At 40.4% G+C, this 17469-nt stretch overlaps 1 protein-coding gene across 2 annotated transcripts in view; it reads right to left on the reverse strand.

The window, feature by feature from the left end:
* Positions 1-4081: 4081 nt before the first annotated feature.
* BAG1 (BAG cochaperone 1) overlaps positions 4082-17469 on the reverse strand; it is an 81160-nt gene continuing 67772 nt past the window's right edge. For both annotated transcript variants that reach the window (XM_070729644.1, XM_070729643.1), the window contains 2 exons: positions 7219-7281; positions 4082-4533 (listed from right to left, as the gene is read on the reverse strand). In XM_070729644.1, the coding sequence (XP_070585745.1) occupies positions 4444-4533; positions 7219-7281 (153 nt within the window). In that variant the 3' untranslated portion in view covers positions 4082-4443. The remainder of the gene's footprint in view (positions 4534-7218; positions 7282-17469) is intronic.

Consider the following 17469-nt stretch of genomic DNA (forward strand, 5'->3'; position numbering starts at 1 on the left):
CCTCTATCTGGCCTTGCTTCTAACTTATGCGAGTGATAACCATTTAACAGAAGGTCGTCCCTGGTCCAGGTCTGTTGCACCAAAATAATATCCTGATCTATCAGAGGATCAGGATGATTTAAACCTCTAAAATGATGCCACCTGGCTACATTCCATGACATAATACTTACGATGTTTTTCTTACACTGGGTCTCTTCTTTTGCAGCTCGTCAGGGGATTTGTGGGTTGTTACAATGGATCGTGATGTCATCACACTCGAGATTGGCCTTCTTTAAAAGAGGGGTGGTCCCATCTAAATCATACATAGACTCCTGGGAAAATTGTTCAGGGTGTTTTTAACACCAGCTAACAGGGCTGGTGGGGGTTGTTAGATCATGCACCAATCAGCTTTGAGATGATGCTACTGATATGCGACCTCTCTCACTCTCTTATAGTTCTGAGGGCATCATTGGATAATTATGTAAGGATGCTAGTATCTCCTTCTCTGCTGGGTCCTCTAGTGGCCCCTGTGTGTCTTGGCTTCTGTTTTCCATGAGCCCATATTCGTACAAACTCTTCCTTCTTGGAGGAGAAGTAAGAGGCACAATTATTGGTGAAACCAAATCTATAAGCGGTTTGGCTGTGTCCCTTATGGTCAGTAGGGATTTTTTTAAGTTTTCCAGTTTAAGTAATATGTTATCTTGTTCTTTCCTTGGGAGAGCACCAAAAGCATTAATAAGGCCAGTTTCTGTGATGTTAAGTGCATCTTCACTGAGCAATGCTGGCTTACTCCTGCTTTCTTCATCTCTCTTTCCCAAGGTTGAGAATGTAGAAGAGAGCAATTTTGGAGGCTCCCCTGTTGACAATTAAGGGTTTAACCCTTTCCTCACAGAAATCTCTGATCAGAAAAATTTGGAAGGAGGCTAGATGTGTCTTCATCTTAAATAACGTTAGTGGAATGTTGGGATGTTTAAAAGATAGAAATAATCTCTTCCAATTTGGGAGCTTTGGAAGCCACTCCACAGCACGGAGAGCAATCTGCCCCCTCTGACAATGTAAAACTTGGAAAATGTTAAAAATGGAAGAATTTTTAAAATAAAAAATGTATTAAATGAAAAAAAACTAGAAATTTGAAAAATATATATATTTTAAAAATCTAGAGCAGTGATGAAGAATCTTTTTTTGCTAGGGTTCCAAAAGGGCATGTGTGCGTGCCCACACCCATAATGCAATTTATTATTTATTTATTAGTTGGACTTGTATGCCGCCCCTCTCCGGAGACTCGGGGCGGCTCACAACAAGTAAAAACAGTCCTCTCCTGTGCACAATCCCCGTGCACTACTCCCTGTGCATGCACGCAGATCTCTCTGATACCTCCGGACATTCAGTAGGCCCATTGGGCCATTTTTCACCCTCCTGAGGCTTCAGAAAAACCTTCAGAGCATGTGGATGGCAAAAAATGGGCCCAACAGGCTCTGGAGGCTTTCCTGAAGTCCGGGGATGGTGAAAACTACCTCCTTCCTGCCCTGGGGATCAACTGACCAATGCGAGCTGACATAAGGCAACACCTTGGGTGCCCTCAGATATGGCATGTGCCATAGGTTCGCCATCACAGATCTAGAGATTTTAAATTCACAAATTTACAAAATATTGGCCATTTATGAAAAAACACTTTTTGTGGAAAAACTCAGGCTATTTTCTAAGAGATATTCTGCTCTTAACCCTCTACTCCCTGTCTTGAAAATTTATCCCTTTCCTCCCTGTCCACAAGTGTTTTGTACTTATCCCTTTCCTCCCTGCCTTTTTGCCCTTTGGATGCCTGACCACTGTCAAGGTTTTGAGATATATTGTGCTGATTTGGGCATTCTACTCCTTTGGTGCTTTGCAGCTGGGCTGCCGCGCTGCTCTCAGTCACTGCTGTGGGCACTCCAGTCCACTGTTATACTAAATGTACATATACATACCATGTTTCTCTTAAAATAAGACATATCCTGATAATAAGGCCAACAGGGCTTTTTATGCATGGAAATAAGCCCTCCCCCAATAAGGACCCCCCAATTACTTTTCGGGAAAAGGGGGAACATGCCGGGAACTGCTTTTTGCGGTGGGCACTTTTGGCTGTGAGAGTAAGAGCAAATGAGGGATGGATACACCCATACTCCACGAGACTAGCTCGGCTCCTCTGGGCTCTACCTATGGCAGTTTGAGACCCACTTCTCTCTGTGAAGAAGAGGAGGTGAGCCTCGATCGCTACCTTGCTATCTCCTCGCAGGTAGAAGTGTGTTTCAAAATGCTGCCAGAGGCAGCCCAGAACAGCTGAGCCTGTCCCATAGGGTGTGCGTGTACCCATCTCACTTTCTCTCTCTTTTTCCCGGCAGGACTCTGCAAGGCTTGTTGTGCCATTGCATGTACGAACTGGAGAAAGAGCGACTCTCCGCCAGGAGAGCAAGAGCAAGCGAGAGGCGGGTGTGCAGTGTCCCCCCCCCCCACAGGACTACTTGGCTCCTCTGGGCTCCTGTGTGCAAAGCTGGTTGGGTACAGCTAGACCACAAACACAGGACTTGAGAAGCAGATATATCACCACTCCTTCGACTCTGCCTCCCGTCACCACCTCCCTCCCTCCCTCGGTGGATCAAGCTTCTCATCCTCCACTTGCCCTTCCCGCATCCTTTAGATGGGTGATGCAGGCAAGGGCGATGCCTGAAAATCCCCTGCAGGAATAGCCACCTGTTCCCCAGTGATCTGAGCAAAGTTTCAAAATTCTGCCAGAGACAGCCCAGAGCAGATGAGCCAGTCCCATGGGGTAAGAAACTTTCACGGGCTGCCTGAAGAAGCCAAGCTGACAGCAAAACTTCTAGCCAGGCTCAGTGGCAGAAGCAACCAGGTACATGCTTCCTTTAGCATCCCCCTCTCTGCCGGTGGAGAGGGAAAAGTGCAGCACCAGGAGAAGGAACTTTTTGGCTGCATGCAAGAAATATTTCTCTCTTCAAAACTCCACCAGAAATTAGACTTTGTGAGACTCATTGTGCCTGCACAGCCGCTTGGAACGAAAGAGGAGAAAGATTTCTTGCATTCAGAATGCAGCCAAAAGGTTCCTTCTCCTGGACCTGCTGCACCCGGCTAGATATTTGATTTGATTATTTGTCAGCTCGGCTTCCTTAGGCAGCTTACTAGAGTTTCTTCCCCTTACCACTTTGCTTGAGAGCCAGAGGCAGGGGAGGATCAGTGAACGCAATACCAGGAACGCAACAGAACTACAAGTTTTTCTCTGGACACAACACAGAGAAACGCAACAGAACTAGAAGTTCCAGGTAGGACGCGCATCTCACGACCTACCTCACCCCATCTTGCCTGACTTGCCACCCGCAAATTGCACCCACCATGAAACATGCGTCCTATCTGACACTTGTAGCTCCATCATGTTCCTCAGAATTATGTCCAGAGAAGTCCATTTTAAAAGAAAATTTCTAGCGAGTTCGAGAAGTTTGATTGATTGAGATTTCTTTTACAATGGGCTTCTCTGGATACAATGCCGAAAAATGTGATGGAGCTACAAGTGTCAGGTAGGATGCACATCTCAAAATCCAACATGTCCCACCTGTCAGAAATGAGTCTCTGTGAGACTTGTTATGCTACAGCCGTGTGGAGCAGGACTCTGTAAGGCTTGTGCCATTGCATGTACTAATGACAGCAGGACCCCAGCTGTGCAAATATGATGAAGTTCACAGCAGTCCTGCAGTTCGTACATGCAACAGCACAACAAGCCTTGCAGAGTCCTGCTCCAAGCGACGATGGCAGACCAGCTGCTCAGTTGGCGCTAAGAACACGGAGGGGAGACAGCGGCGATGAGGCATCCAGTCCCACACTTGCCCCCTACTGCAATCCCCAAATAATAAGCCCTCCCAATAATGCCAAGGCCATATTTCAGAGTTCAAAAAATATAAGCCCTTGTCTTATTTTGGGGAAACATGGTATATACACACAAAAATATTATAATATATATACTTATACACACATATTGTTATAAACATATACTCATATATATTCATACACATATAATCATATATATATCATATTCATACACATATAATGTGGTAGGAAATTTGTTGCAACATAATACATTGTTTATTGACTTTATTTCCAATGATAAAGGATATTTGATTTGATTGAACAATATCCATAAAAGTTATTAAAAGACAGAACAAATATGAACGCGTGTTCAAAGAAAGATATATTGAAATAGAGCAAAGGAAAAATAATAAACAAAATAAAGATGAGTTGTGTGACTGAAGATTATCCTTAAACATGACCAGAATATATATTGATGAGTAAACAATAGTTAACATGCAACACTTTCACAAAACTCTGCTAAAACTGAAATTTTGAACATTGAGTAACTGTTCCAAAAACAAGAGCAAACATTTTGCTCACATAGCAGTTCATTATCAGTTACTTAAAAGAGCTTCATTCTGCAAGGACCATATTCTTTGACTGTAGTTTATCCATTTCTTGACCAATATTTCCTTCCACTGTATCACATTGGGCAAGAAAAGCCTGAAAACAAAAGACAAGCAATATTTGTCAAAATGTAATATTCTTATTAGATTTCTAATATAAAAGTGATGATTTAATTATTTTAGTTATTAATTATGCATTGAAAACCGCATATTATTCTATTAGAGCATCTTCTTCCTTATAGTTATTATAATATTAACAGTTTTCTTCTTCTCTTTCATTTTCTTTCTTCCCCCTAGTGTAGTTCTCTTCATTTGACAAAGTAACTGGTTGACAAAATGCATGTAGTCCTTAATGAAATTACTTCTACATGGAGGGAAATAAGCAGTGGGTTACCCAAGATTTCATTTTAGGGCCAAGACTGTTCAATATCTTCATAACGATTTAGATGAAGGAATAGAAGGGAAACTCATCAAATTTGTAGATGACACTAAACTGGCAGTAATTGGCAATATCAAAGAAGATAGGCTTACGATCCAGACAGATTTCTATAGGCTTGAACACTGGATGTTATCTAATAAAATAAAATTCAACAGAGAGAAAAGCAAGAAAAACCAAGTGTACAAGTACAAACTAGGTGAAGCAGTAATTGTGAGAGGGATCTCGTAGACAATCACTTAAATATGAGGCAGCAATTTGCAGCAGCCACCAAAAAAGCCAATACAATCCTAAGAATTCAGGGGAGAGAAACAAAGATGATTAGGGATCTGGAGGCAGGAACTGTTGCAGGAACTGAATATGTGAAAACAAGGACCACGATTCGATAGCAGTGTTCCAATGTATAAGGGACTGTCACAAAGAAGAGAGGGTCAACCTATTTTTTAAAGCACCGGAAGGCAAGGTAATAAACAATGGATGGAAACCAATCAATGAGAAAAACAACTTAGGACAGTGATGATGAATCTTATTTTCTCTTGGGTGCCAAAATTATGTGTGTGCGCACTGTCACACATGCGCAAATGCCCACACACATAATACAATACCCCTTCCACACATCCAACCCACTGCATGTGTATGCACGACCCATCGCGTATGCATGCATGACCTCCCTGTTTTGGCCTCCCATCCCAAAACAGCAGTGGGAGAGGGGAAAAGCCTGCCATCCCCAAACAGAGTTGGAAGTGGGAGGACTTCTTTCCCTAAATGGAGTTAGAAGAGGGGAAAGCCTCTTTCCCCAAACGCAGCTGGGAAAAGGAAAAAGCCTCTTTCCCCAAATGTAGCTGGGGTGGGGCAAGCCTCCCATCCCCAAATAGAGCTCAGGCGGGAGAAAAGCCTTGCATGCCCTTGCAGCGCTGAGGTAGAATCTCCAGATATCTAGGAAGGCACAGGCCACAGAAAGTGAAGAGAAAGCATGAGCTTGTCTGACTCGAAAATCAGCTGGCGAGCGGAAAGCACTCACATAGTGCAATGTAGCTGAGGTGGTCAATGGCTTGCATGCATGCAGAGAGGGCTCTGCATGCCACTTGTGCCATGTGTGCCATAGGTTTGCAATCACAAACCTAGAACTAAGGGAACATTTCCTAAGAGTGATTAACAATTAACCAGTGGAATGGCTTGCCTTCAGAAGTTGTGGGTCACTCCATCACCGGAGCTGTTAAGAAGAGTCTAGACAGGCAGTTGTCTGGAATGATATAGGATCTCCTTCTTGAGCAGGGGAGGTGGACTAGAAAACCTCCAATGTCCATTTCAACTCCATTAATCTGTTTTTCATTTATCCTATTTATATTCTACTTATCTTTTATTTTGTTGCAATTTTTTTGGAAAGGAAGATGGAATTGTACAAGTCTATGCTTTTGTTTATGAAATAATTGCAGCATATGCACATGGAAATAAATTTAGAAATTATTAGTATTTTATTTTACAGATAATTGGTTTAAATTATCATAATCCTTTTTGAATATGATTTCTGGAACAAATGTACAAGCACACAAGTTTACACACACAAAGGTATAAAATATTTATCTATTACATAATAATACATAAGTTCTATTAAGAGGTTTATGTAATCAATGTCAACTATTGTAATACAAAAGTTTGCAAATATTAAATCATGTTCAATTATTTTTTTATTCTTCAAATATGAATGTGTAAGTCATGAAATAATAAATATAAGTACTTGCTGGACAGGCTTCAGAAACTGAGAGGAAGTGGTTGATCTCTTGTCTCTGCAGCTGTTTCCAGATAATATTAATGGAGGAAGAGAGAGCTAGACCTAGGTTCTTGCAATGTGGAATGCTGCAAGGTTCTGATCACTCACCTTTAAATGTTGTATGAAATGTCTGGGTAAGATCATTTGATGGCACAGGATGCAGTATCAGTACACTCTACTTACTCAGTGTATTGTTTGTTGACCTTTTATTTCTTTGGTTTGGACTGATAGATTGATACAACTTCATCTTTGACAAAGGATGTGATGCTATTTCAGTGTTGACTCAGTAAACTTGCAGCAGTGAAGGCTTGGATGGAAATGAATTGTCTCTTATTCAATCCTACAGTCTTGTTATATACAGTAAGTGAAAAAGGATGCTGTGCTGGAATTCTGTCAGCCTTCCGAGTACACCAGACAGGAAATAAGATTTGATAAGCTACATCCATTTTAAAGCTACACTGTATTTTGCAACTCTGAAGGTACAAGCCTCTCAATGCCAATTTTAACCATTTACAATTTCTGATTTCTAATCTCTCTTTACATGCAAAACACTCTAACTTTATTATAAAACTTACCTGAACTTTTTTCACTAGCCCTTTCTTTTTTTGTTTACTATCATTAAAGTTGTCTGGTAGGATCTGAGAAGAACAAAAATAAATATCATTAAAATTGTTTGGAACAACCTGAAAAAAATTAATCTTGGCTGAGAAGTTAAATATCTTTAAGGAAAACAAAGGCAATCCAGTTGCCTCTTGAAAATTCAATTCAATTCAATTCAATTTATGCCGCCCCTCTCCGAAGATTTCAAAATATTAATATCAGTTAAATATCTTTATGGAATCATTTTTCAAAGCGCTTTTTTCACAAAATAGATACAATTAGCTGTTTGCTTTAATTTAAAAGAGAAGTGAAGCTTAATTAAATTATTTTGATCAACAACTCACAATAATATTTTGCAGCTCATTAGATGATATATACTTTGGGAAGCACTGAAATAATTATGTTTCCTGGCCTGCCTCCTCAGATAATTAACAATTTAGTGAGATTTTGTTCTTTCGGGGAAGTAATAGTATACTCTTATGAAGTCGTGGCCTTAGTGGTAGTTCTCCTATCATTTATTAATTTTATTTATTTATTGGACATATGCCGCCCCTCTCCATGGACGCGGGGCGGCTTACATTTCAATAAAAAATACAATATATAAAACACTTCTAATCCAATTAATAGAAATAATTAATGTAAAAATTATCTTAAAAAGCGAAACATTTAAAAATCAAATATTCACATGCATACTACCACATCCTGCACATTCACTGGGCAGAGGCTGAGGTCTAGTGGCCCCAGAAATGATGGCATAAATGCGTTTTCAGATTCGTACGAAAGGTAAGGAGGGTGGGGGCAGTGCGAATCTCTAGGGGGTGTCGATTCCAGAGGGCCAGGGCCCCTACAGAGAAGGCTCTTCCCCAAGGTCCCGCCAAACGACATTATCTAGTTGACGGGACCTGGAGAAGGCCAACTCTGTGGGACCTAACCGGACGCTGGGATTCGTGTGGCAGAAGGCGATCCCACAGGTAATCTGGTCCTATGCAATGTAGGGCTTTATAGGTCATAACCAACACATTGAATCGGGTCCAGAAACCAATTGGCAGACAGTGCAGTCCACGGAGCGCTGGAGAAACATGGGCATACCTTGGCAGACCCATGACAGTTTGCGCGACTGCATTCTGCACAATTTGTAGTTTCTGAACACTTTTCTTTTTTAAAAAAAAAAATCTTTATTGGTTATTTACATTGATAAAACAAAACAACATAAAAAAACATATATACTTACAAACAAGACAAAATAAAGCATTATGCTTTATACATTAAGTAATTTTGGTATCAGAACTTAGGGTAGATACCTGCTATATAGCACGATATATTTTTACTTGCAGCTTATTCATTTGCAACCATTTCAATTCCTACTTACTAATACATGTTAATCTCCTTAAATTATCAATATCTATTTCTCTATGTTTCCTTTCGTTTCAACTATATTTATTCTGTGGTATAATGGTTTATTAAAGCAACTATACTTACATTTGACAACAGTTTGTTTTTTCTCTCCATTTTTCTCCATTTTCATTTGAGTGTGTATTCACAATCAAGATTTTAATTATTTGTATACTTTTTTTTGTTATCCAGACATACCACCTGTTGTGGTTAGCTCTGGCCCAGCTCCTACCCCAAGGAATGTGGAGGTGGAGGTGGGGGAAACATCCACATGTCACAGGCCTGTTTTGCTCCCGATAGAATCTGCCGATGAAGTCTCCTCTGACAAAGGAAGGGTGAGTGACAGGAAAGAGGGGAGTTTGGCAGACAGCCCAGGAGGAGATCAATCATCCTTATCATCCCTGGATTCTGAACAAGAACTTATGACGGACCCACACATGCATAGAGTGATGCATAGGAGAGAACAAATGAAGGATTATTACAGGAGATAAGTGAGGTCACCTGTGGTTGGGTGGGGCTGCTGTAATTAGTGCTACAGATAAAAAGAGCAGTGTGCTGGTTTAGCCTCGTGGAAGTTTATCTGATTCATAGTTTCGTCAAGATCGTGGTTTGCTGTTTCCCTGTTCAAGACTGCGTGTGGAATTTCTGGACTTTGGAATTGGACTCAATTTCCCAGTTACTGGGTGAGAAATTGAATTGCATTTAACCTGTGCCTTGTGTTTACCAGAAAATTCCTTTGACATTTAAAAAGGGAGTTGTTTCTGCTTTTCTGTTGATAAAGACCGTTTGTTTTCCTTCTATCGTGTGGTGTGTGTCTGTTTGAACTAATTACCCTGTAATTAAGGGTGGTTGGGACACGCCAGCAGAACACCACCTGTCCCAAGTATTGTGGAATTCCTTGTTATCTTTATCCTGTAGTTCTTCAGTAAGCAAGCTTAGTCATCTCTACAACCTCATAGAACTTTGATATCAAATTAAACATAGTCGGGAGGGTCTCCTGCTTCCAGTGTTGGGCATATATGATTCTTGCTGTGGTTGTCATATGTAGTATTAAGTGTCTGTCATTTTTAATAATTTTATGCCTAATTGTTCCCAGGAGGAAGAATTCTGGTTTTAATGGTATTTTTTCCCTATTATTCGTTCGATAATATCTCTAACTTTCTTCCAAAATTCCTTGACTAGTGGACACTTGTGTAAACTAGTATCTTTTCTCTTTACATTTCCAACACTTCGGGGATAGTCTAGGGTACATCTTGGCTAATCAAGCAGGTGGCAGGCGCTACCTGTAAAACATTTTATATACTCTGTATAGGACAGATAGCATTAATTTATAGTTAGATGTCCATAGTTTCTCCCACTCATGTAAATTTATAGTATAGCCGAAATTTTGGCCCCATGCTATCGTGGGACCTTTTACTTCTTCCTCCATTAATTCTTCTTGTAAAAGGTACTTATATATCTTGGAAATTAGTTTGTTGATTGGTCCGAAAAGTATTTTATCTAAGATACTTATTTTTTGGAATCCCAGTTTATTTCTGTCTTTATTGTATCTCGATTTGATCTGATAGTATTGGATACAGTTTAGATTAATCCCTTTTTGTTGCAGATCTTTAGTAATTAACAAATTATTCTCATCCAGTATTGATCATATATTATTATTTTATTCTTATTCATTACATCTTGACAACCATCTTGGAATTTGCAAATATTGAGATTTTTGAATTATTAACCTGAATGAACACTTTTCAAAGGTAGCCCCACGTAGAGAGCATTGCAGTAGTCGAACCACAAGGTGATAAGGGCATGAGTGACTCTGAGCAGAAACTCCCTGTGCAAATAGGGCCGCAACTGGTGCACCATATCGGAGCTTGCATTTGCGGAAACTAGTCTGTTTGTGCCCAAGCAGCAAACTAGTTAAACCAGCCCACCAACCCAACCAGCCAGCCAGCCAGCCAGACCAGTAGAAATGGAGTTAAAGTCTTCAATGAAACATAGCAGCAGGAGGAAGTTGTGGAAAATGTATATTTACTACTACTACTACTGTCTATACTATGAATACAATAAACTAGTATATTACTAGTACCTTGCTACAACTATCTTAGTTCAATAACTCACAGGAACCAACTTGTATAGCATTTCAAAGCATATTTCCACGAACGGCAACAGCACACACAGCTAACAGTAAACAAGCAGAGAACAGACAGAGAAAGAGAAGGGAGCTCTTGCCTAATTAAATACTATTCACATAATTGCTAGGTTGCTGCAAGCTGAACTGCCTCTTAATGACAACATTCTCAACAGAGGCCTACTTTCTGTATTAAGATACAGGGGATGGGCATAAAAATGGAAACACCTTGAAAAATCATCAAAATATCTTTTAATATGGAGTTGGTCCACCTTTTGCAGCAAATACAGCCTCAATTCTCTGAGATATTGATTCATACAAATTGTGAATTGTTTCCAAAGAAATTTTAGCCCATTCTTCAGTTAAAGCACCCGCCAGTTCTTTTACAGACGACGGAGGTGGAAATTGACTTCTTACTTGAATCTCTAAAATCAACCATAAATGCTCAATAATGTTGAGGTCTGGTGATTGTGGTGGCTGAACTTCATTAGAATGTTCCTCGTGCCATTCTTTAAGAATTCTTGCTCTATGGATTGGTGCATTATCATCTTGAAAGATGGCATCCCCCTCTGGAAACAGTTCTTGAACCATAGGATGCATTTGGTTGGTTAAAATTCCTAAATAGTGATGGTTGTTAATTCTTCCCTGAGGGGAAATCATTGGCCCGTGGATTTCCAAGAAATTGCACCCCAGATCATCACTGAACCCCTGCCATGTTTGACGGTTGGGAGAAGGCGGTCTGGATGAAATGATTCTTTTGGCTGTCTCCAAATGTAAACACGGCCAGGGGTTGGAAAAATGGTAAATGATGATTTGTCAGGAAAAAATCACATTTTGCCACTGCTCGAGGGACCATTTCTGGTGGTTTCTACACCACTCTAAACGCTTTGAAACATTTGTCTTTGAGAACAGAGGTTTTCTAATTGCAGCTCTTCAGTGGAATCCAGATTTGTGAAGCTCCCTTTGAACAGTTTTTGTGGAAACTGGGTTCTGTATGTGTCTATTGAACTCTGCAGTGATTTTAGGAGCTGTGGTTTTGCGATCCGCTCCAACAATTTGCTTTAGAGTCTGACGGTCTCTCTCTCAGACAACTTCGACTTTCGACCAGTCTGAGTAAGTTTTCCCTTCTCTTTCAAAAGCAGTCATTACTTTTGAGACATTACCTCTTGAAACGCCACGTACCATTCGGGCACTTTCTGTTACACTAGTGCCTGCCATTCGAGCACCAACAATTTGGCCCCTTGGAAAGTCTGAGAGGTCTGCCATTTCTAGAAGGTTATAACTAATTTCCTTAAATTTCTGTAAAAAAAGGGTAGTTTAAAAAAACATCAAATTACAGATTTTTTTTTAAAAAAACCATTAAAATATGTCAAGTTTTGATTGATTTCAACATGTTCAAACATTATGATGCCAAAAAGTCAAGTGTTTCCATTTTTTTGTCCAACCCCTGTATTACCCAGGGGTTTTAAATTCCTGACACCCCATCTAATATCTTAATGCAGAACTACACAACTTGTTTATCAAGGCATTACATTTGCATACATTTACATCATTGCATCTACCTTCCTTATGTACATATACCTCAATTTTAATCCATCCAGATTCTACAAGTTGTGTTACATTCTGTACTTTAAACTCAATATACAGTCTTCATTTCGTTGGCTTCCTGTACCTTCACTTATTTCTACAAATATACAAGCTTTGTTTCCTGGTTTTTACAATATTAACATTCAATTAATATCTTACATACCCCAAATCTGTTAGCTTACATGACTTGTTCAAGTCAATCTATTTTGACCAAGTCCTAGCTATGTGTTTAACTATACAACATAGTTTTCCTTAAAATCAGAAATTCTTTTGATGTTTCACTTCATTTATAGTTTGAACTAGATCATTCTTCACTTGATGCCTTCATTTACTTTCTGAAGTATAACACTGTTTACAGGACAGGTCAGGAATTTCCTAGAAGAGGCATAATTCACTTTGTTCCCTGTAAATATATTAGTTTAATGAAAATCCCTGTGACTATCACTTCATTCCACTGAAAGATGTGCAATTTATTTCTTGGAAAATATCATTTACAGTTTCTTTTTTGGATAGATGAGTTATAGTATATTCCAATACGATATTTAAAACATTCTTCTATGTACTCATTTTTAATTTTAACTAAGATGTTCATAGTGGTGAAGTTGGGCAGTGCAAAAGGAAAAGGTTGACCTCTGCCCTTTGACTCTGCTTTTCTTCGTGTCTGGGAAACCTTTTGAGGCAAGAAAAGTTTGGAAAATTTTGTGAAACAGAGGGGTATCCTGAGCAGCAGCATAGTGGAGAGTAACTGCCCGCTGAAGCAAAAGATGTCCTCTTTAACTCAGCGTGAAAGTGTCCTGTCATGTTATTCCAACATGGTGGACTGGAAGCCATAACTAGCCACAACAGAACTGGAAGAATTGTTCAAACAGCCTACACTTGATTCGAAGTGTGTGGAATATTTTGACTCTGTGGTGAAATAATTTGGACAACCATAATTAAAACTTCAAAAAAACAGACTTTGACTCCATCTTCAACTCCACAAGGATCTCCATCCCCATCTCCATTATAACAAAGAACGATAACAACCATGTTGGCGAAGGAAAAAGATAAGGAAAAGGAGAAAAGTTTGGCCCAGCCAACTCTCCAGACCATTCAAGACTTTATGCAGAAAACTCAAATTTTTATGGAAACGAATAGAGAAGAAGCAAGAAAACACCATGAAGATATAAAAGCAGAAATGGGAGAGCTGAAAGTTGAAATGGGAGATTTAAAAGTTGAAATGGGAGATGTGAAAGAAAGCATGAAAGTAATGAATGGAGAAATAGAAGTTATACAACAAACTTTAAAAGACAATAATCAAAGGATGAAAAAAGTGGAAGAAAAGATGGAGACAGCAGAACAGAAAATCGATGAATTTGAAGAACATAGTAGTATAATCTATAGAGGATTTGACGAAGCAATAACTCATTTAGAGCTACAACACGCTTCACATGGGCTGACATTCCAAAACGTAACTGAAGAAAAAGATGAAGATTTAAGTTAAAAAATGGCCGAAATAATAGGAGAGATTTTACAAATGGATCCTCAAGAACTGTTAAAAGAAATCGATGAAATTTACAGAGTACAGACTAGCTATGCCAGAAAGCATAACCTACCACAGGAGGTCCATATTAAGTTTATCAGGAAGACAATCAGAGATGACATTCTAAAATGGACAAGAAAAGAAAGCTTGAACTACAAAGGAAAAGATATTATAATATTAAAACAAGTCCCAAAAAGAGTGAGAGAAAGCATGAGGGAATACTATTTCCTTACCAGAATATTAATTAAAGAAAACATAACATTCCGATGGCTTATCGCTGAAGGCCTCTACCTATATTGGCAAGGTGCCAGAATAAAGATGGCGAATGTAGATGAAGTTAGGGTGTTTTATGAAGAAAGCGGTTTGAATAGGTCCGAACAACCATGCAAAGAGATTAAAGACAGAGAAGAGGAGCAGGGGGCTACCTGCAAAGAGAAGGAGGAAACACAAGGCACTAAGAGAAAACAAACACAAATACAACAAGAATTGGTACTAAGCAGCAGACTATGAGAACCTAAAGAAACCAAGAAATACTATAAATAGAGATGTCGTCAGACATAAAAATCTTCTCTGTTAATGTAAATGGATTAAATAACCCAAGAAAAAGAAATCAAATATTTGCAAAACTCAAAAAACAAAGAGTACAAATAAATATCTTACAAGAAGTGCACATTAAAAAATCGAATAGAAAATTATTATGTAATTCAAAATTAGGAAATATCTATACAAGCTTAGCTAATAAAAAAATGGTATAGCAATGTATGTTGATGATACAATAGATACAAAACAACTACATAGTGATCAAGAAGGCAGAATTTTCATTGTACAATTAAAATTAGACCCAAAATCTCTCGTCATTATATCTATATATGCACCAAATGACAAACAAAAACAATTCTATAAGGAACTATACGATAAATAATTGAATTATCAATTGAAAATATGATAATAGTGGGTGATTTCAATGCAATTTCAAATAGCCAAATGGATTTTTCTGGTAAAAAGAAAGAAAAGAAAAAGAAAACAATATTGCCAACAACTTTCTGGGAAATGAGTTCAGAATTACTTTTAAAAGATATTTGGCGTGAACACCACTCACGAAATAAATAATATACTTTTTACTCAAATCCCCATAAAATTTGGACCAGGATAGACATGGCTTAGGCCCCAGCCCATACGTCTGAATTAATTACTGACATCGAAATAGAAACAAATAGCTGGGCAGACCACAATCCATTAGCAATTTATTGGAAAGTAAAGAAAAAACTAAATAATTGGCGAATGAATAGAAATATCCTGAGAGATCCTCAATATACAGAATGGATTGAAAAAGAATTAGAAATTTTCTTTAGTATAAATAAAAATACCGAAACAACACCACAAGATTTGTGGGACACAACAAAGGCATATATTCGGGTTTTGACAATTTCTTACACAGCAAAAAAAAAAAAGAGAGAGAAGGACCGTTGAAACTTACCTGAACGGTCTTCTCGATGCACTGCGAGGAGAGTCCAACATGGGTGATACTTCAGCCTGATTGGTTAGGGACTGAGTTAAATTATAATATTAATTAGCTCCGCCCTGTAGTCACCCCCTTATAGCTCAGTCAATAAAAACGAAGGAGTAGTGCAACTAACACAACTTTATTAAGTAAACTTCAACAAACACTGAGCCCCTGGGCCAAACGGCCGGGTTGGGTTTGGACTCTCCTCGCAGTGCATCAAGAAGACCGTTCAGGTAAGTTTCAACGGTCCTTCTCCAATGCACTGCTGCGGAGAGTCCAACATGGGATATACCCAAGATTACGATACCAGGGCGGGAGAAGGCTGGACCAGGGGCGTATGGGCATCACACACCCGCTGCAGCACTTTTCGGCCAAATGCCGCCTCCCAGGACCCGAACGAGTCAAGTTTATAATGCTTTATGAACGTATTCGGAGTGGCCCAAGTCGCAGCTCGGCAAATGTCCTCCAAAGGTGCCTGGGTGGACCACGCCGCAGAAGTAGCCGCACTCCTTGTGGAGTGAGCCTTAATGTTCTCAGGAACTGTCCTAGATCGTGAGGTGTAAGCTGTAATAATACAAGACGTCACCCATCGACTAATCGACGTAGGAGACACCTTAGCTCCCATCGTAGATGTTGCAAAAGACACAAATAAGGCCTCCGTTCTACGGAAAGTGGACGTCCGACGAACATAGATTTTAAGGGCTCGACGCACGTCTATCTTGTGCCAGCGTAACTCCAGCGGATGGTGACCCTGTGCACAGAAATCTGGCAACACAATATCCGTTGATCTATGGAAGAAGGTGTTGACCTTTGGGAGGAATGTCGGGTCCGGTCTTAAAACAACTCGATTCTGTTGGAAAAGACAAAGGTCAGGCCTTACCGAAAGAGCCTCCAAATCCGACACTCTCCTGGCCGATGTGATGGCCACCAGAAAGGCAGTCTTAAAGGATAAAAGGCGCAGGGAAATACTGCGGAGAGGCTCAAATGGGGGCGCCATCAGGATATCCAAAACAAAGGAAAGATCCCATGATGGGAATCTGTGTACCGTCTGGGACCGTATGTTAGCTGCTCCCTTGAGAAAATCCCTCACCCATGGGTGATGAGCGATTGTTCTCCCTTCATCCAGCTTGATGATGGTTGAAATCGCCGCCACCTGTCTGCGCAAGGTGTTAGGGGCGAGACCCCTGTCTAGCCCGGTCTGCAGAAAGGATAGAACGTGTCCTACCGATGCTGATTGTGGATATGTTCCAGCGGCAACACAGAATTTGTGGAAAGCTGACCAGGTGGACTGATAAATCCTTGTCGTTGACGGCCTACGGGCCGCTTGTATGGTGGAAATCACAGCTTGAGGAAGCGCTGCTGCTCTCAATCTGTCCCCCTCAAGCGCCACGCGGCAAGCTTCCACCATTGGGGATCCGGATGGTAAACTGATCCCTGGGTTAGTGAGACAAGGTTGATCGGGAGTCGCCATGGTGATGTGATTGACACATCCATTAAATCCGCAAATCATGGGCGGCGCGGCCAATAAGGGGCAATGAATATCACCTCGGCCCTTTCCGCAATTATTTTGGCCACTGCTCGGTGGATGAGGCACACCGGTGGAAACGCATACAATAGGCCCTCCGGCCACGGGCTCCTGAGGGCATTGATCCTCTCGGCTCCCGGACAAGGGAAACGAGAGAAAAAGCGACACAGGTGTGTGTTTTCTGCTGTGGCAAATAGATCCACCAGCGGAGTCCCATACCTCCTTGTCACCGCCTGAAATGCCTGATCTCCCAAACTCCACTCGGCCGGTTGGAGGGTGGACCTGCTGAGCCAATCCGCTTGCACATTGTCTACCCCGGAGATGTGCTCTGCCCTGATTGAAAGCAAGTATGTCTCTGCCCATGAGAATAGAATATTCATCTCTCGCATCAGTCTTGCTGACCTCGTCCCTCCCTGATGATTCAAGTGGGATCGAGTCGCCACGTTGTCGGTGAGAATTAAGACATGAGTGTCCTGACACTCCTCTAGGAATGCCTGAAGAGCGAGAAATACTGCTCTCAATTCCAGAAGGTTGATGTGGTTGTCTGCTGACTCTGACAATGTCCACACCC

The sequence above is a fragment of the Erythrolamprus reginae genome, chromosome Z, assembly GCF_031021105.1.
Source record: "Erythrolamprus reginae isolate rEryReg1 chromosome Z, rEryReg1.hap1, whole genome shotgun sequence".
Classification (NCBI taxonomy): Eukaryota; Metazoa; Chordata; class Lepidosauria; order Squamata; family Dipsadidae; genus Erythrolamprus; species Erythrolamprus reginae.